Source organism: Anopheles moucheti, chromosome 2 (genome assembly GCF_943734755.1).
Source record: "Anopheles moucheti chromosome 2, idAnoMoucSN_F20_07, whole genome shotgun sequence".
Lineage (NCBI taxonomy): Eukaryota > Metazoa > Arthropoda > Insecta > Diptera > Culicidae > Anopheles > Anopheles moucheti.
The window spans coordinates 24,329,692-24,345,530 of record NC_069140.1 but is presented as its reverse complement, the minus strand read 5'-3'; the positions used below and the strand labels follow the sequence as shown (position 1 = coordinate 24,345,530).

Below are 15,839 nucleotides of genomic sequence, written 5' to 3'. Positions count from 1 at the left end.
CCGTTTTTATTGAATATTCACTGCTATATTCACGATATTTCATGATGGAAAGAAATTAATATTAAATATGGGTAGAGAAATTCATGTATTATATTTTAAATATTTCTATTTCGAGTTTAATAACCGTTTATGCCCCTTTAAAATTTAAATGGATAATTGAAAAAAATCATTCTGTTCCTACTGATTGCAAACAGAGAAGCGCTGCTGTAGCGCGTTGTGTAGACCACCGGTAATCGGTTTTAATGTTTTATTTATCTTGAGAATCAATACAGTTGAAAACCAACTTCTAGTGGAATGTGATTTACTTTGGAAACAATTTAAGGGTCTAAAGAAACAAACCCAACCCCCCGGGAACCAGTCAACAAAGAGTGGTGAATGATACGAACGGTGGTAGAGTAGAGCAGCAAAGTAAAGCAGTGAAGTTTTTATTTCCCCAGGTGCAATGTCGGTTGGGTTGTGCGTGAACTTTTTTTTTTTGTATTATTGAGATGAATGTATTTTATTTATCCTTCTTTTTTGTGTTTGTAAACCTCCCGTTAGAGATACCTTTTCGTAGAAAGTGGAACAGTTCTACAGGTCCTGGAACGCAAACATGCCCAACACGCTCCATCATTTCAAAGTGGGCGTTTTTTATTCTGTTTTCTGATAACATTTTGAATTTGAGCATGAATTTGTCAATGTCCGTTTGCGCTTCGCATATAGATTCAAACGAGTTTCTAATTACGGTGGGGAAGCTTCCTTTTTTTGCGCTAAATAAAAACGTGAGCAATAGAACAATATTCCTTTTGGGGGACGATCTGTTACGAATTTAAACGACCTGTTCTCTACGGCTGGTCGAATCACTGTGCCGTGCTACGAAACCAATCCCTTGAAGAGCAAGTCTTCCTAGCAAATGGCATACCATTTTGCATCGTGGTTCTGCGCTTGGTAGCTTTCGCTTCGTGGAAAAACCCATCACACACATGCACAATATTAATGTAGCGCTTTGACGTTGCTGTCGGTTAAGGTAGGAAAGGAAAAATCGTTTCCCAACCGTTTCCAGCATCCTTTCGGTGGAAAATGACTGTTCTCTAGAATTGGCACACGATGATAAGCCCATGCTGCTGCTGCTTGCAAACGGTCGAGATGATGATACTTGACAGGGTTTATCGCGTGTACACTAGTGATGGGAAATAAGGAACGAACCTGGCGGAACCACTACTCCACTACTTCTTACCCTAGAGCGAAACGACAACAGCTTTCAAAAATTGCCGATACATTCGACGACGGTCCGGAAATTGTTCCTTGGAACGACCGTCAAAATATTGACTCGTTAGAACGACGCTCCGATCCCGTTGGAGCTGTTCCAATCCTTTCGACAAGTGAACGGATTCGTTCCGATCCTTTTTTTTCGGAACTTTTCCCATCACTAATATACGACGTCCTAGCCTACTTTGTTGGTGTGTAGGTAAGCTGGAGGGAACTTTTCCCTCCATTTTTGCCGCCCATCGTTCGGTGCGTGGGCGACCCTTGGTGGATGGAAAATTTTATTTTGCATAATTTTCGGAAGTTAATGCGTTGCCCGATTTTTGTTCGACCGTGTGTTTTAAATTTAATTTTGCACCAACAACAACAAAAAAAACAGCATAAAAGCATCCTGGCCATCTGGTGTTGTATTTGTACGGTGCGGAATATTGTTTGATGTTTGATGTGTTTTGGCTGGAAAATGATTTTATGAACTAAATGTGTTAAAGCGTGGTCCATATTTTCTGTTCTGGATACGCGAAGCGTCCACCTGCGTGAGACCGTTTATGCTGCCAGGATGCAATGTCTAAGACCGAGGGTGCGCATAAGACGCGTAAGGGGAAGTGCTAAAGGGCCTGCGTCCTTCATTCCCCATTTCGTCCTCCGGCAAACTGGAGGGTTCACACATCGTTAAAGCTCTCCACCGTTACCAGCGAGGCAAAATCATGTGATTGAAGCTACAAGTCCCCGAGGCCAACAGAGGCTCCATTATTTACCTGCCCGTGGCATTTAGTCTTTTCTATGGCTGTGGTGGTCGTGCGCCATTCTGGGTCGCACTCATTTACGCGCCACCCAGTTATGCTTTCGTCCTTTTCAGCAAATATTTGACGCACTTTCAAGAATTAACAATCCTTCAGCAGCGCACAAGATCCTTGAGAAGGATACGAGCGACGATGGACAGTGAGAGGCGTACCTCATAAGTGGTATTTCAATTCTGCGTGTGTGGCATTTACGCAATAGCAAAGTTGTACCATTTATAGGTCAGGGTTGTTGGGTTTTCGTTCAAGTATCAGTCAGTTCTGTAGTGCAGTTCGGTTAAATTTTCATACAGTGTTTAGTTTCTTAGAAAATGTTTCCGTTTTCTAGTTGTGTTATTCATTTGAACTCCGATCAAACCGTAGTAACGCACGGTGGTCCTATGCACAGTGGGTAAAATGATTTAAGTTAATGGTCAAAAAAATAAAGTTAATATATTGTAAGGTTGTTTATGTTAGATGAAAGGGCATTAGTTTACTGACATTACTCTCAAGCATCATTTCAATTAATGCAAGAACGATTAAGCTTGTTTTGGTCATGTACATTGGTCTCGTCGTGCATTGCTCTCGTTGTTTCCGTTTAGTTCACGTGAAGGCATTCTGGATCGACCCTTTTTCGCAAATACCTTATTGTATTACTTTGCCATAAAAATATGCCTATCAGTCGGTTACCATCATTTTATGACGGGCATGCCCTAGTAAGGTCGTTACGGCCAAGAATAACATCACCACAGCTGTGCATTGCTAAGGACACACCGTTTTCTATCATTTTCATCATAGTGCAACAAAAAAAAACAGAAGTATCGAACGATTTTCTCTGCAACAAGGTTCCGTTGTTAATGATTCTTCGTACCAATAATAATGAAGAATAATATGAATAAGCAAGGAGAAAACTTTCTGCCTTTTGCCGATCGAGGTGAAATAATGTTCGTTACCCAGCGCCCCCCCGCGGATGCTTTTGTCCACTGTGACAATGTTGCAGCAGTTGCGTTGTGGAAAAGCTATTTGCCAGCTTTTCCCCATACCCGACGTTGCATGGTAATAGCGAAAATAGCAAATTCATACGCCCGGATAAAGCCGGTACGCCGAAGAGGAAGTAATTTGACTTTTCCCGTAGCGAATAAACTGAAACAGATTTACAAAGTTAACTTGTGCCGGTGGAATATGGTGGCAGATCAGCGGTGGCTGTGCTACCCATTATGCTGCCTCGAAATCCTCTGCGGGAATGTGACGCGAGTGATGGATTTGTTTTTCCCTGTGCTTATAAAGTTCGACATTTTGTAGTCTGTTGTTTTGTTTCGACATAGTTGGAAGAATTTTGTATTGCCTTGCTAACATCGATTTTAGCCAATTTCACAATCATTTTGTTCCTTTCGGTTGGGTATCGTTATGGTTCGGCTTACAGTCGCAAACTGCCGCAGGATGTAATTGTTCGAATTGTAGCCATGCCATTGGCACAAAAAGAAAACAACAACATCAATATTTACACTGTGTTGGACATTCTACAAAACAATTCCAAGCAGGTTTTGCTAGCCATTCCTTTCGCTTTCACACAGCTTGATCATTTGAGTACCGAAATTGTTTGCTTCTGCCACGTGCCGTTCAATGGAAACTCGCCGAATGAGAGCAGCCACCGCCAGGTATTGCTGGCAATGGTACTCCAGTGCAGACAATTGCTGTGCCTTGTATTTGCCGAATAGATAACAGTGAATAACACCAGTAAGTACAACCGGGACGCAAGGATCGAAAGATTGTAAAGCAATTATTTTGCTCCCAAGCATTGCTCACTTGCTGACGGGATAAGTTGTTTTCACTGGCGAACCCTACTTGGGCGTAATTGAATTAGGCGATTTGTTGAGCGACCTTTCCGCTTTCTGTGGTACACATCCGGTACATTATGTGTGCGCTGATACACATTTAATTGTAACGTGATTTATTGCTCTCCAATTGAATTAGCAGCCAGGGGATCTTTTGATCTGGAAGCGATACTGTTGGCAGGGGGTTTAGTAAGCTGAACGCTTAAATTAACCTCCTCATTGAGCTTTCACTGGATTGGGTGGGTGGGAAACATCGGAAAGAGTTACCGTTTTTACTAGCTCCTTCGTTATGGATCAAGCTTAAAATTCGCCCGTACTGTTTGTGTCGTGTCGAATATATTTTTTGATCCATAAATCATTGTGTAGCATTCGAATGCAGTATCATAATGTCGCAAAGAAAGCACTCTCCGTTTACTTTACCAAATGTATCATAAATTATTCTGTTTGTGCCTTGTGGGGTTTGTCCCATGTTCTAAAAATTCCAGTTTTTGTTGTTATTTCTTGTTGCTTTTTTAAGAAGCAAATTGCAGGAGTTTTTTTATTTATTTTGTAGAAATTTCAAATCCATCTACCGAGAAACAACGAAGTTTAATGCCCGAAGGGTAAACTCATCCCCATGCGAAAACGTGCGTATTCAATATTCAAACATTTTATGTTTTACTGCCAAAAAAGAAGGTTTTTTTTTACATCGATGCTTGAAATTTCTCGAAACCTGATTGACTTGAAATTTTCATCAACGTGCTCTTGACAATGATTGCTACTACTTCACGGGAGCCTTATTTCATTAATTTAAATTGCCTTTTTGCTTTGGTCGCAAATTTTCTAGTCAGAAATGGCTATTTTTAACTTCCACCATTTTGTCGTTCATTGATATGTCCCAAGTACTTTTAAATTCAAATGCCACTTCAAAGAATCATTCTTTATAGTATTTTATTTAATTTTAGTTTCCAACGATTCCCACGACTTGCGGTGCAAAATCAAACTGCGTACGGTCACACCGAAACGAAGAAAGTTTAAATGGCTATGAGGCTATGGTTTTGCAAAATATGGTCAATCTGGTATCTGCAATACCTTTTCTCCATCGCCACAACAGCCAGATTAGCACACCGGAGTTCCGTGACAAGCACTTGTACGAAGGGCCTCTTCGTTTCAAGTTGTCAGGTTGAAGCAATCGTCCCATCATTGAAGAAGTACCTGAACAAGATAAACTTTGTTATGTTGAAAGTGTCAAAAACGACCACCAGACAATTTCGCGACTGAAGGTTCTGCTAAAATATATGTTTTACTATTCGTTAACGATAACGGTTAAGGATAACGCTCGGAATGGCGCTCAGATGCCGAAGGACAAAATTGTTCAGGGCAAAACACAAATCGAAGGATCTTGTCATTAACACGGAGAGAGCTAATAACCTGAGCAGACACCATAGAAGAAGTTAAAACAATATTTATATTTTAGATAGCATTACCTAAGGTTCTGACTATGGCCGCATAGAACGTGTGGGTGTCGTTACATTTTCTACAATTTTCTGCGGGCTCGAGCTTTAATGCTTTCAATTGTCTTTAATAGTTTGGTTTTCTTGGCATTTGTCTATTTTTTAGTAGCCTTTACTGTGCACTAACCTTTACGAATGTTTATGCCGCATTTGATGGCATTCCACTTTGGCAAATCAATTCCCTTCGTCACGCTTAGTTGTGCGATGTATGACAGTTTTGTTTGCGAGACAAAATCAATTTATCGCAGTGTATCTTTTTGGGTCTTTTTTGCACACGAAGAAAATAAACCATCCTTTCAAAATGGTTTTGAACGGTGGTGGGGCGAAGGGATCACATGTGAAAGAAGTAATAATATCAACATAAATGTAAAGATCATTGGCTTGATTTTTATATTGACACAAGCTCCAGTGTGTCCCAGCACCTCGTTTTTGGGGGAGGACATCAACCCCTTACGATCATTATCAACGTTCCGTTGATGCCGAGCTTTATGTTATCATAAAACGAGCTGAAACCCATCTGCCAGCGGCTTCACGAAACGCTCTGATTGCCAAGCTCCATAGGAGGATTGTGTAAGTGCTCGGATATCCATTTTGTTATGTGAATTCACCAACCTTGAAAGGAAATAGGTTCGTTTATTTGACGAATTCGTTGGAAAAATAAATATTACCCTACACCTGACTCGGCTGTCTCGGTTCGGTAGTAGTTTTCAAACCTTCACCAGTGCAATTCCGTGCCAGTAACGTGCCATTCTTCTGTTGATCTCGTTAGGAAACGATTGCCCAACGTTGCCCAGTTGGGCAGAGAGTCGGCCTGTGTGCACAGATCGTTCACTCGTTTATTTGAACTTTGTCAATCGAACCTCCTTGAGCCCCATGTATGCTTAGCCAAGCGGGGCAGACCGTGTACGTTGCCTTCACACAAACACAAATGCCTAGTTGGACAATGATTTGTTCTGATTTGAGCATCCTTCTGATGCTCCCCATAATATGAAATAATAATAACGGAGTTTGTGTATTTTTTTTACTTCTTTGTGTCCCTTTTTCCCACAAAAGAAAACATAATTTTTTCCTTGGATCCCATATTTTGTTTGAAGCTCTAAATTGAATTGTAACCACACTACGGCCCCGGTACACAGGGTGAACGAGCGCGATTGTCGGAAGGATGAAAGCTCCCGTTCATCAATGTGTCAATTTGCTGGAAAGAGATTTCAGGTGAAGCAACATTGAAAGGAAAGCGAAAAGTTTTCATTTACTTTCGTGCAAATTTTCCTAGAAAAAATAATGTTTGCAGCTTAGGGGTTAAGGTACGCGGTTTTATTTCATATTTGTTTGTTTATCTTTCCACCAATAATATAGTTAAATTATGTTCCGTTACGAATTACGAAAACACTAGAATTTCGTTTTAAGCATAATTTTTTATTGGCGAATACTTTGTAATCGAATTCGAAGAATTGAATCTAGATTTTAATAGCTTTTTGAGTGCATATAAATATAATAAAGATAATCTTTAATTGCGATAGACTGATTGCAAAGGTAATGTGAATGAAAGCAACAGGAACAATCACAATCAAAACAATCCGATCCGGTGTTAAAGCTTTATAAAAGTACAATGTTGCATGCATTTCTTCTCACCTTGCGATGCTCTGAACGTGAAAAAAGTTTCTCGCTCATGAGCTGTTTTGTATCTGTTTTTGTTCTTCACTGTTTCTTTTAAAGCTTTAGAATGTTTAAAGATGCTTTAAAAAAAACAAACAAAACAAAAAACATTCAGAATAAGAATTGGTAAACGGATATGGTTGAAACCATCCTTCCTTTCAAATGGTTTAAAATCCTTTTACCCAGTCGATTTATTCGCGGGTGTAGCTTACGTTTATTTAGTTTTGTTTTGTTTTGCCTCTGAGCGGTAATACGATTTGTGGTTGATTTTTACGCCTTCTGTCAGTTTGCCCGCTTCTAATCGGATTTGCCGTTAGCTTTCTTCCAACTCGGTTCGGTAGAATGAATAAGCTGTAAATCACATTTCTTCCACGCTTTGCTGTGAGTGTGATAACAGAGGGTCAAAGTTAACAAATGAAGAACTATACATTTAGGGAACGTTAAATTGATTTAGTCTATATATTTCATTCTGCTGCGAAAGTGTTTTATGAACAACAACTCTACTACTCTTAGCCGAAAACCCGTTTAATATGGTGGCGAAAAGGGAAAGCAAACGCTGGTTCTTTGGCTCCTGGCCAGAGGATAAACAACACCACCTGTTGTTGAGCCGATCGATAGGTGTATGTGTGTCTCATGGGAAGGAGACTGATGATCTGATGTTGATGGCGATACTTTGTGATTATCGAATTACACTAATTTATCTGTATTTAGCCGTTTTGCTCAGGTGTCTCGGGGCTGTTATTGCATTAATACACACCGATATCATAATGTATTGGTTTCAATTGATTAATGATGCATAGACTACTGCGATGTATAGTGTTGGTAAATTAACTTTGTTGCTTACTAATTAGGCGAACGTTTTTTTTCTTTCGCATCCACACACACACACACACACAAACACTCGCATATATGTATCTGTATACATGAAAGCAGACCTATTGCAGCAACTAGGTCACAAGGAAACCACTCCTCCAGGCGCCGTACCCAAAATTAGGCATATTTTTACAGTCACAAATGAATGAGTGGTATTAATATTTGTTTGTAATTGCAACTCCCACGCCATACTGCCCAGCAGCCGCCCGAAGCTTTTTACACGCAGCACTCAATGGAGACGCCCAGTGCTTTATGAAGCCAACGCCACGTGGGTATCTTTTTGGTGGGTGGAAAAAAAAACAAAGCGGTAAAAGCAGAAAGGCATGGAACACATTCCACCAGCAGGCAGAATGTTCGCCTCGCTAGTAGGGATGCTGTGTGATGCCGTAGGGAAACATAATTGAACATACGTAAACTCAAAGCAGCACGGCATTTTGGATTGGAGTTGTTACAAAAAATAAAAAACGAAAACAAATGCTTCAACCGTTCTCCATTCGTGTGGCTTTAACCTTCCAAATCCATCCTGGTATTTCTCGAAAGCTCAACATGTTGCTTTGATGTTGGCTTTTTTTTTGTTGTTGGCTACAGGGAGCGTTATTAGCAAATACATGATCATTTACCGTAACGAACCAGAGATGCTCTTCATATAATGTATATATAGACAATGAAGTTGATGGAGTTACATATTTATTACTTTTTATCCATCTTCAATGTGCATGCAAAGCGATGTGTTGTTTTAGAATACAGTATTTTTCCTTAAAGGTTATTGTGGAAATCGTGTAGTGGCCGTTCGTTAGTGTCTTACTGTTTCTGTTTGCATCATCTTCACCGCACAATTGTATCAAGTTGCGTAATTTGTTTGTAGTCTCCAATCGTGTCGTTTTTTTTTTCTTACCGCTGTTCGATTATGCAATGGAATTAGTCCAACAACTCGAATATGTTATGTTTTCTACCCTGTTCTTCAGTGAGAGGGGACATGTTACTTATGTTTCGGTCTATTCTGTTTTGCAGTCTTCGTCTCAGGACAATGTAGAGATGGTTATCGACGATAGCTATGATCCGCAGCAGCACTCGGGTCATGACCACCGCCACGCCCAGCATCAAGAGCAGCAGCAACACCATCAGACGGTGCTAGCACATCAACATCAGTATCATCCACATCAGCACCATCCTCAGCCGCATCAGTACAGCCGGCCGCAACAGCACCCGGTACCAGCCGCCGGTATGGTGACCTATCTGCCGCAACATCCTGCAGCCGATCAGCAGGAGCTGATGGTAGATGGAGCTGTCGCTGTTGACGGTACCTATCGCTATCATCAGCGCGATTCGCCTGAAGCCGGGCTGGTGGTTGGCGCGGAAGAAGCAATGGATCTGGATATGATGGTGGGGGGTGGTGTTGATGGTGGCGGCGTCGGTGATCTGTCGCAGTTAAGAGGCCACGACGCCACGTATGCCGGTACCGGTAGTGGGGGCAACGGTAGTGACGAGCACGAGATAGATATCCGGGATATCATACGGGAAGGACACGAAAAAGCCGATCCGTCCCAGTTCGAGCTGCTTAAGGTGCTCGGCGAAGGATCCTTTGGGAAGGTGTTCTTGGTGCGAAAGATTGTCGGGATCGATGCCGGCGCATTGTATGCCATGAAAGTAAGTGGATGATGTGGTTTCATGTTAACGGATGCGTCTAACACGATCTTTTCCTTCCCTTGCAGGTATTAAAGAAGGCAACGCTGAAGGTTAAAGATCGCGTGCGGAGTACGAACGAGCGGAACATTCTGGCCGACGTTGGTCATGCATTTATCGTTAAGCTACACTATGCCTTCCAGACGCCCGGCAAGCTGTACCTTATACTGGACTTTTTACGCGGCGGTGATTTATTTACCCGCCTGAGCAAAGAAGTGATGTTCACCGAGGAGGATGTTAAGTTTTACTTGGCGGAACTGGCTTTGGCGCTTAATCACCTGCACAGTATCGGCATCATTTATCGCGATCTAAAGCCGGAAAACATACTTCTAGATCAGGTAAGTAAGAGATCTGTTTTGGGCTTAATCGTTGTATGTTATTTAATGTGATCTTCCATTTTAGGATGGCCATATAGCTTTAACGGATTTTGGACTCTCGAAACAACCGCTGGATGGGTCCAAAACGTACAGCTTCTGCGGGACGGTTGAATACATGGCACCGGAGGTTGTCAATCGCAAAGGTCATACCTTTGCTGCGGATTGGTGGTCTTTCGGCGTGCTTATGGTAATACGGAAATTAAAGATAACATTTCACCATAATTATTGAGTATTGTATCCGCTTCTGTTTCACAGTTCGAGATGCTGACGGGAAATTTGCCATTCCACGGTAGCAACCGTAACGACACAATGAATCAGATCCTCAAAACGAAGCTCGGTATGCCAGAAAACTTGAGCCCGGAGGCGCAAAGTTTGCTGCGTGCACTGTTCAAACGTAATCCACAGAACCGGCTTGGTGCAGGCCCGAATGGCATCGAGGACATCAAGCGGCACGAATTTTTTGCCAACGTCGACTGGGATGCATTCGAGCGGAAGGAAGTCCGGCCACCGTTCATACCGGCCGTTTCGAGGGACGATGCTTTCTACTTTGATCCCGAGTATACGAACAAATCTCCAAAGTATGTCCAGATTAGTTACGATTCAAGTTTTGGGGGATGGTTTCTTGTTAACATAATTTCACCTTCTTTGCAGAGACTCACCGGGTGGACCGGTCAGCGCAAGTGCATACGAGATCTTCCGTGGTTTCAGTTTTATTGCACCGGGGCTGCTGGACGAACAGCCAAACTTTGCCAATGGAAGCAACATGGTGATGCAACAGCAGCCCGCCTCTAGGTCACCATTTTTAAACGAAATCCCGGGCGTTAAGCCTGTCGCGTTCGGTGACGAATATAGTTTAATGCAAGAACTTGGCCGAGGAACGTTCTCAATCTGCCGGATGTGTGAGCATCGTACAACAAAGAAGCACTACGCAGTGAAGGTATTTTAAAGGTTTTAGACTATGTGAATGCAACGTCCTAATTCATCAACAAACTTTCCCGTTTTTTTCAGATTATTGATAAATCCTACCATGACTGTCGCGAAGAAGTCGAGATACTGCTTCGGTACGGTAACCATCCGAACATCGTGACGCTGTACGGAGTGCACGAAGATGCAAGCTATGTGTACCTGGTGATGGAATTGCTGAAGGGGGGCGAGCTGCTGGATCGCATTCTAGCGATTCATTTTATGCCAGAGCAGGAGGCCAGTGCCGTGTTGCGAACGGTCGTATCGGCAGTCGCCTATCTGCACGAACACGGTGTCGTTCATCGGGATCTAAAGCCATCGAATTTGTTATATGCTTCGGTGAATCATACGCCAGAATCGTTGAAGCTGTGTGACCTTGGTTTCGCAAAGCAGCTGCGTGCCGATAACGGCTTATTGATGACCCCATGCTATACGGCCAACTTCGTCGCACCAGAAGTGCTGAAGAAGCAGGGTTACGATCTAGCTTGCGATATCTGGTCACTGGGCGTACTGTTGTACATTATGCTTGATGGAAAGACACCGTTTGCCAGCACACCGAACGATTCACCTGACATGATTCTAGCGCGCATCGGTTCCGGAAAGGTGGACTTAGAGACGGGTGTAAGTAATTAAAATGAACTACGATAGAAGAACAACCTTTTCCCGGCATCGTGAATGATTTTGATATGCATCTTTTTAGAAATGGCCAACGATATCGGATGAAGTGAAGGATCTGTTACGACAGATGCTACACATCGTACCATCGAGGCGCCCAACTGCAGCCCAAATCCTGAGGCATCCCTGGTTGTCGCGAAGTGGACCACGCATGATGTACAATACGGTGGGCACACAACATGCGGGCGGTGAACGGCCAATGGTTGTGGAACCGCAAGAGACAAAACCAACAAACGTAAACACGGAAGCCATAAAAGGCGCGGTACATGCGACTTTCCGAGCGATATCCTCACCACAAGCAGCCAACTTGGGCCCGGTCGGAATGTCAGATCTTGCACGCCGGAGGATGGACAAGATAAATCATTCATAATATGGTCTCGAGGCATCGTAGTGTTTCGTTTCTGCTTTCTACACTTCACGTAAGCATCTGCATCTGGGTAACGTTGGTATAGAATGGCCATATTTTGTTAAATCTGTTATGTTTTGTTTTGTAACTGTGTTATAAGCTCACGGAGGAAGGATGACTTTTGAATATTTTTATTTATAAACTAGTGCCAGTGACATTTTTGTGCCAGATGTATAATGTAAGCCCCTAGATCTATGCTTGCAGCACTAAACGTTAAACATTAAGACGAGCAAGATGATTAATTAAGGGCAACTTTTGGAAACATTCTAGAACAACGTTTAATTTGGTCACGTTTGAATGGTAGACTGGTAGAGGGAAACAATGTTAAAAGAAAAACCAATCATGCGAACAGATATACACTTTTATAAAGTGCACTGTGGTGTATTTATTGAGGATGTTCCGTAGCCCATGCCTCATGGACAGTATGCCCACGGCCATGCAACATTATACACCTCAGTAAGTTCCAGATAAATAAGGCTTTTATATTTTACTTACTGCACTTTTCGATTTTCTTACAATTTAAACTATCACTCTCGGCAGTACTAACAAATCTTCCGCACATAACAATCTCCAGCGGCTTTTTCTATTGTTTTATTGTACCATAGGTATCATTTCAATCTCGTTTAGTTCAGGTATGTGAAAGCAAATAAACAAACAGAGACTGTTCATTTCATACTACTAGAAAACCAACATTTCAACAACCACTTCAAAGTTATTAAACAATACGTTCCACGATACGCAAACGACGCATAGTGAAAGATATGTGTAAAAGTGGATTGTTTCTAACACAGCACCTAGCATCAGGCGTATAGTTCAATTATAGAATCGTTTACACTACAAACCATTGAAATGGGCTGGTTAAACGAGCGGGCAGGGTATAAACTAACTAACAATAAATTGATCTACGTTAGGTACACCTAGTAAAATCGACTAACAATAATATACACATACGCATTAATGCATATATATATACTTAAAAAAACATATACAATCATATACATATATCGTCGCAGGACGGACGAGCACAGGGGGATAGTTTGAGCCGATTTGCTGGTGAAAGTGCAGCACCAGCCCGGAAGGGGAAGAAAACGAAATCATATTTACATTGTATTGTGCCATTGAGTGTATGAAAGTGGATGTGTAACGGAATTTGTGGAATGAATTCACGACGGGGGAAAGCTTGAAGCTGCTGAATATAAAATAATCATTGTGATAACCTACGATAAACGAACGACGGGAGTAAACATCCTAATATTGGCAGGTCAGGCGAGCCTTGATAGTGTATTCTGGTCTATACATTGAACAGCGAAACAGCGTGCCACGAGTAGATTTCATCGGGCTCAAATCAGTGGATATTGTACTGGCGGTGGGAACGCTCGTGTTCGGATAGAGCATCGCCCATCGGTCCCGTAATGATGGGGACAGTGCTTTTGTCTATGTACCGTTGCTACCTGATGTGCTGTATTGTCGATGTGTGCGTTGTGCTACAATTGTTGCTTCCAGTGTTTCAAGCAGTTTCATTTTTCAACATATTCAACGTACAATAATGATCATGTAAGGTGCGCGAGGCAGAGAGAGAGAGAGAGAAAATAATAATGTATGCAGCAGTGTGTCTGTGTGCATCATTCGACTTAGTCAATAATTCAACAAATTTGCATTTTAAAATGATAGACGTCGTTGTTGAGTTATACCGAGCACGGTTCTCTTTTCCCGCTCGAAACGTATTATTCGTCCTCGTATGGAAAACAATCTAAACATATTTGTCCACAGAGCTAGAATGCTGTGCGAATGCATTATCCTTCTCATTTACTAACGTACTAATGTGGCTCGAATTGAAGGCTCGAAAAATGTTCAAACTTAGTCTAAAAACACACACACAAAACAAAACGCATCATTGCTGCAAACAGTGAGATATTTAAGAAAACTAATAAATATCTACCCTTGCCCCAACTCCATCCCATCCTGCGCAAACATGCCACAAGCAGAATCAGAAGTTTCTTAAAGCTGGCAGGAAAGACATCTTATCTTAATAATCTGAATGGAGTTTAAAACGTGTAAAGAGAAACAGACTAAATATGAAATAAATTTGAACATTCATTGGAGTACGTCCTACACTAAACGAACACGATAACTAAACAAAAAAAAAACAAACTACATTCTCTCATATTATGGAACGAAAAGAAGGGTTTGAAAACAAAACAAAGGAATAATAATAAAATGCAAGTAAATAAATGACTAAAAATGGTTAATTGAATCGTAAAAAATAACAGCGAAACTCGTTCCGACCGAATAGATGACAATCGAACCCCTCATTCTATTTAGTCGACTCCGAGTAATTAATAATTGTCGTTAAGGTTAAATACGATGCTGGTTGTAGCATTAGCAATTATGAGACGGTCCCTTCGTAAATGGCACGCGTATCTTTCATCCGTCGTTTTGTTGGTTTAATTAATCTTCCAAACGATAACTACAATGTCGGTGCTTTCGCAACAAAAACCAGAAGGAAGTGTAAAATTCTTACGTTAAGAGCAGGGTTTGACCAATGAGATACAATACTTACGGTCAATTCTTTGTCACTGGTTCTATCCCGACCAGTTGGTCGAACGTTATTGCCGAACAAAACTGCGGCTTTTAAACGAATGCCATGTGTTGTGGGGTCAGCGTACAGGCAACCTTGAACTACGGACAAATCTATTCCCTTCGCGGAAGAAGATCTTCGTTTCGGGTTCCAAACCCCACCGTGTTCTTTGTGGTCTGTGGTCATTTCAATTGAGTAATCGCATTCCGTTACTCCCTCGCTTTAACACGAACAGTCCCGTTTGGTTGGAAGTTTTTTTAAACAAAGTTAAATTGCCATTTTGGCAGAGTGAGTTGGTTTGGAACGCCCGACTAAAGAATGGCTTACCACGCGTGCCAGTTAACCAGCCAGTTCAGCCCGAAAACGACGAGGCGGATAACAAATGCAAATTACTGTTTCGATTGAATAGGCGCAACCACCAGCGCAGCACCTCGGCAGGATGGGACGCATGGTGAGGTCACTGTCGGTGGTGATTTTTTGGGGGTAAATTAGCTTCAGCCTGTGCCAAGACACCAAGACAACACCGAGCGCCGTTCCTTTTGCTGGGTTTTGTGCATCGAGTGATAAAAGCCATTGGTGCGGAAGAATGTTCTAATTTCCCTACCGAAATGCACACTGGTGTGAATAAGTTCATGTTTCCGGTGGTTTCACAATTGCTTGTATCAATATTCAGTGGATATGTTTAATGTTTCCGGTTTGTGTCTGGTTTTATCCAGCGGTTTTGCGGTATTAATTAACACTATTTTTTAATTTTGTTTTATTACGAAAGCTAAATTTAGCAATAGCACTAGGCTGTTCTGAATTAATAGATTAAAATGGTTAAAATTTAGTGAAATTACAAGCATTTATCTACAAAGAAATAAGAAAACCATACAATTATGCAAATAGTTTTAATATTTTTAAAGTGAATTCTTTAGAAAAATTTAAAATGTCTAACGAGAGAATTTATAATCATTTACCGGACTTTCCAATTTGCAGCAAACAACTAATGGCACATTGGTAAGGTGACAACATATGGTTTGGCTAGTTATTACCGTTTTTATTCAACTTCTGCTACAATTTATTTATTTTCATTTTCTTTTCAGTTTGCCTCACTATCGCAAATCAGCCGGTATAAATCCATCGGACGGGCGTGGAAGACAGGTCCGGTGCAGTTGACTGCTTGCTTTCTTCGACACAATGCACCGTAATACGACACCATCATCATCCACACATCGCAGCAGTCCGGCCCTTGCTGTCCGGGTTGCTTCGAATAGCTGTGGCTTGTTAAATCTATTAT

The 15,839-nt window shown here is 41.7% G+C and overlaps 1 protein-coding gene across 2 annotated transcripts in view; it reads left to right on the top strand.

Moving 5' to 3' along the window:
* Window positions 1–14,165, top strand: part of LOC128296695 (ribosomal protein S6 kinase 2 beta-like) — a 29,210-nt gene extending 15,045 nt beyond the window's left edge. For both annotated transcript variants that reach the window (XM_053032160.1, XM_053032159.1), the window contains 7 exons: window positions 8,890–9,525; window positions 9,591–9,899; window positions 9,964–10,125; window positions 10,194–10,516; window positions 10,590–10,875; window positions 10,947–11,522; window positions 11,602–14,165. In XM_053032160.1, the coding sequence (XP_052888120.1) occupies window positions 8,890–9,525; window positions 9,591–9,899; window positions 9,964–10,125; window positions 10,194–10,516; window positions 10,590–10,875; window positions 10,947–11,522; window positions 11,602–11,946 (2,637 nt within the window). In that variant the 3' untranslated portion in view covers window positions 11,947–14,165. The remainder of the gene's footprint in view (window positions 1–8,889; window positions 9,526–9,590; window positions 9,900–9,963; window positions 10,126–10,193; window positions 10,517–10,589; window positions 10,876–10,946; window positions 11,523–11,601) is intronic.
* Window positions 14,166–15,839: the final 1,674 nt, after the last annotated feature.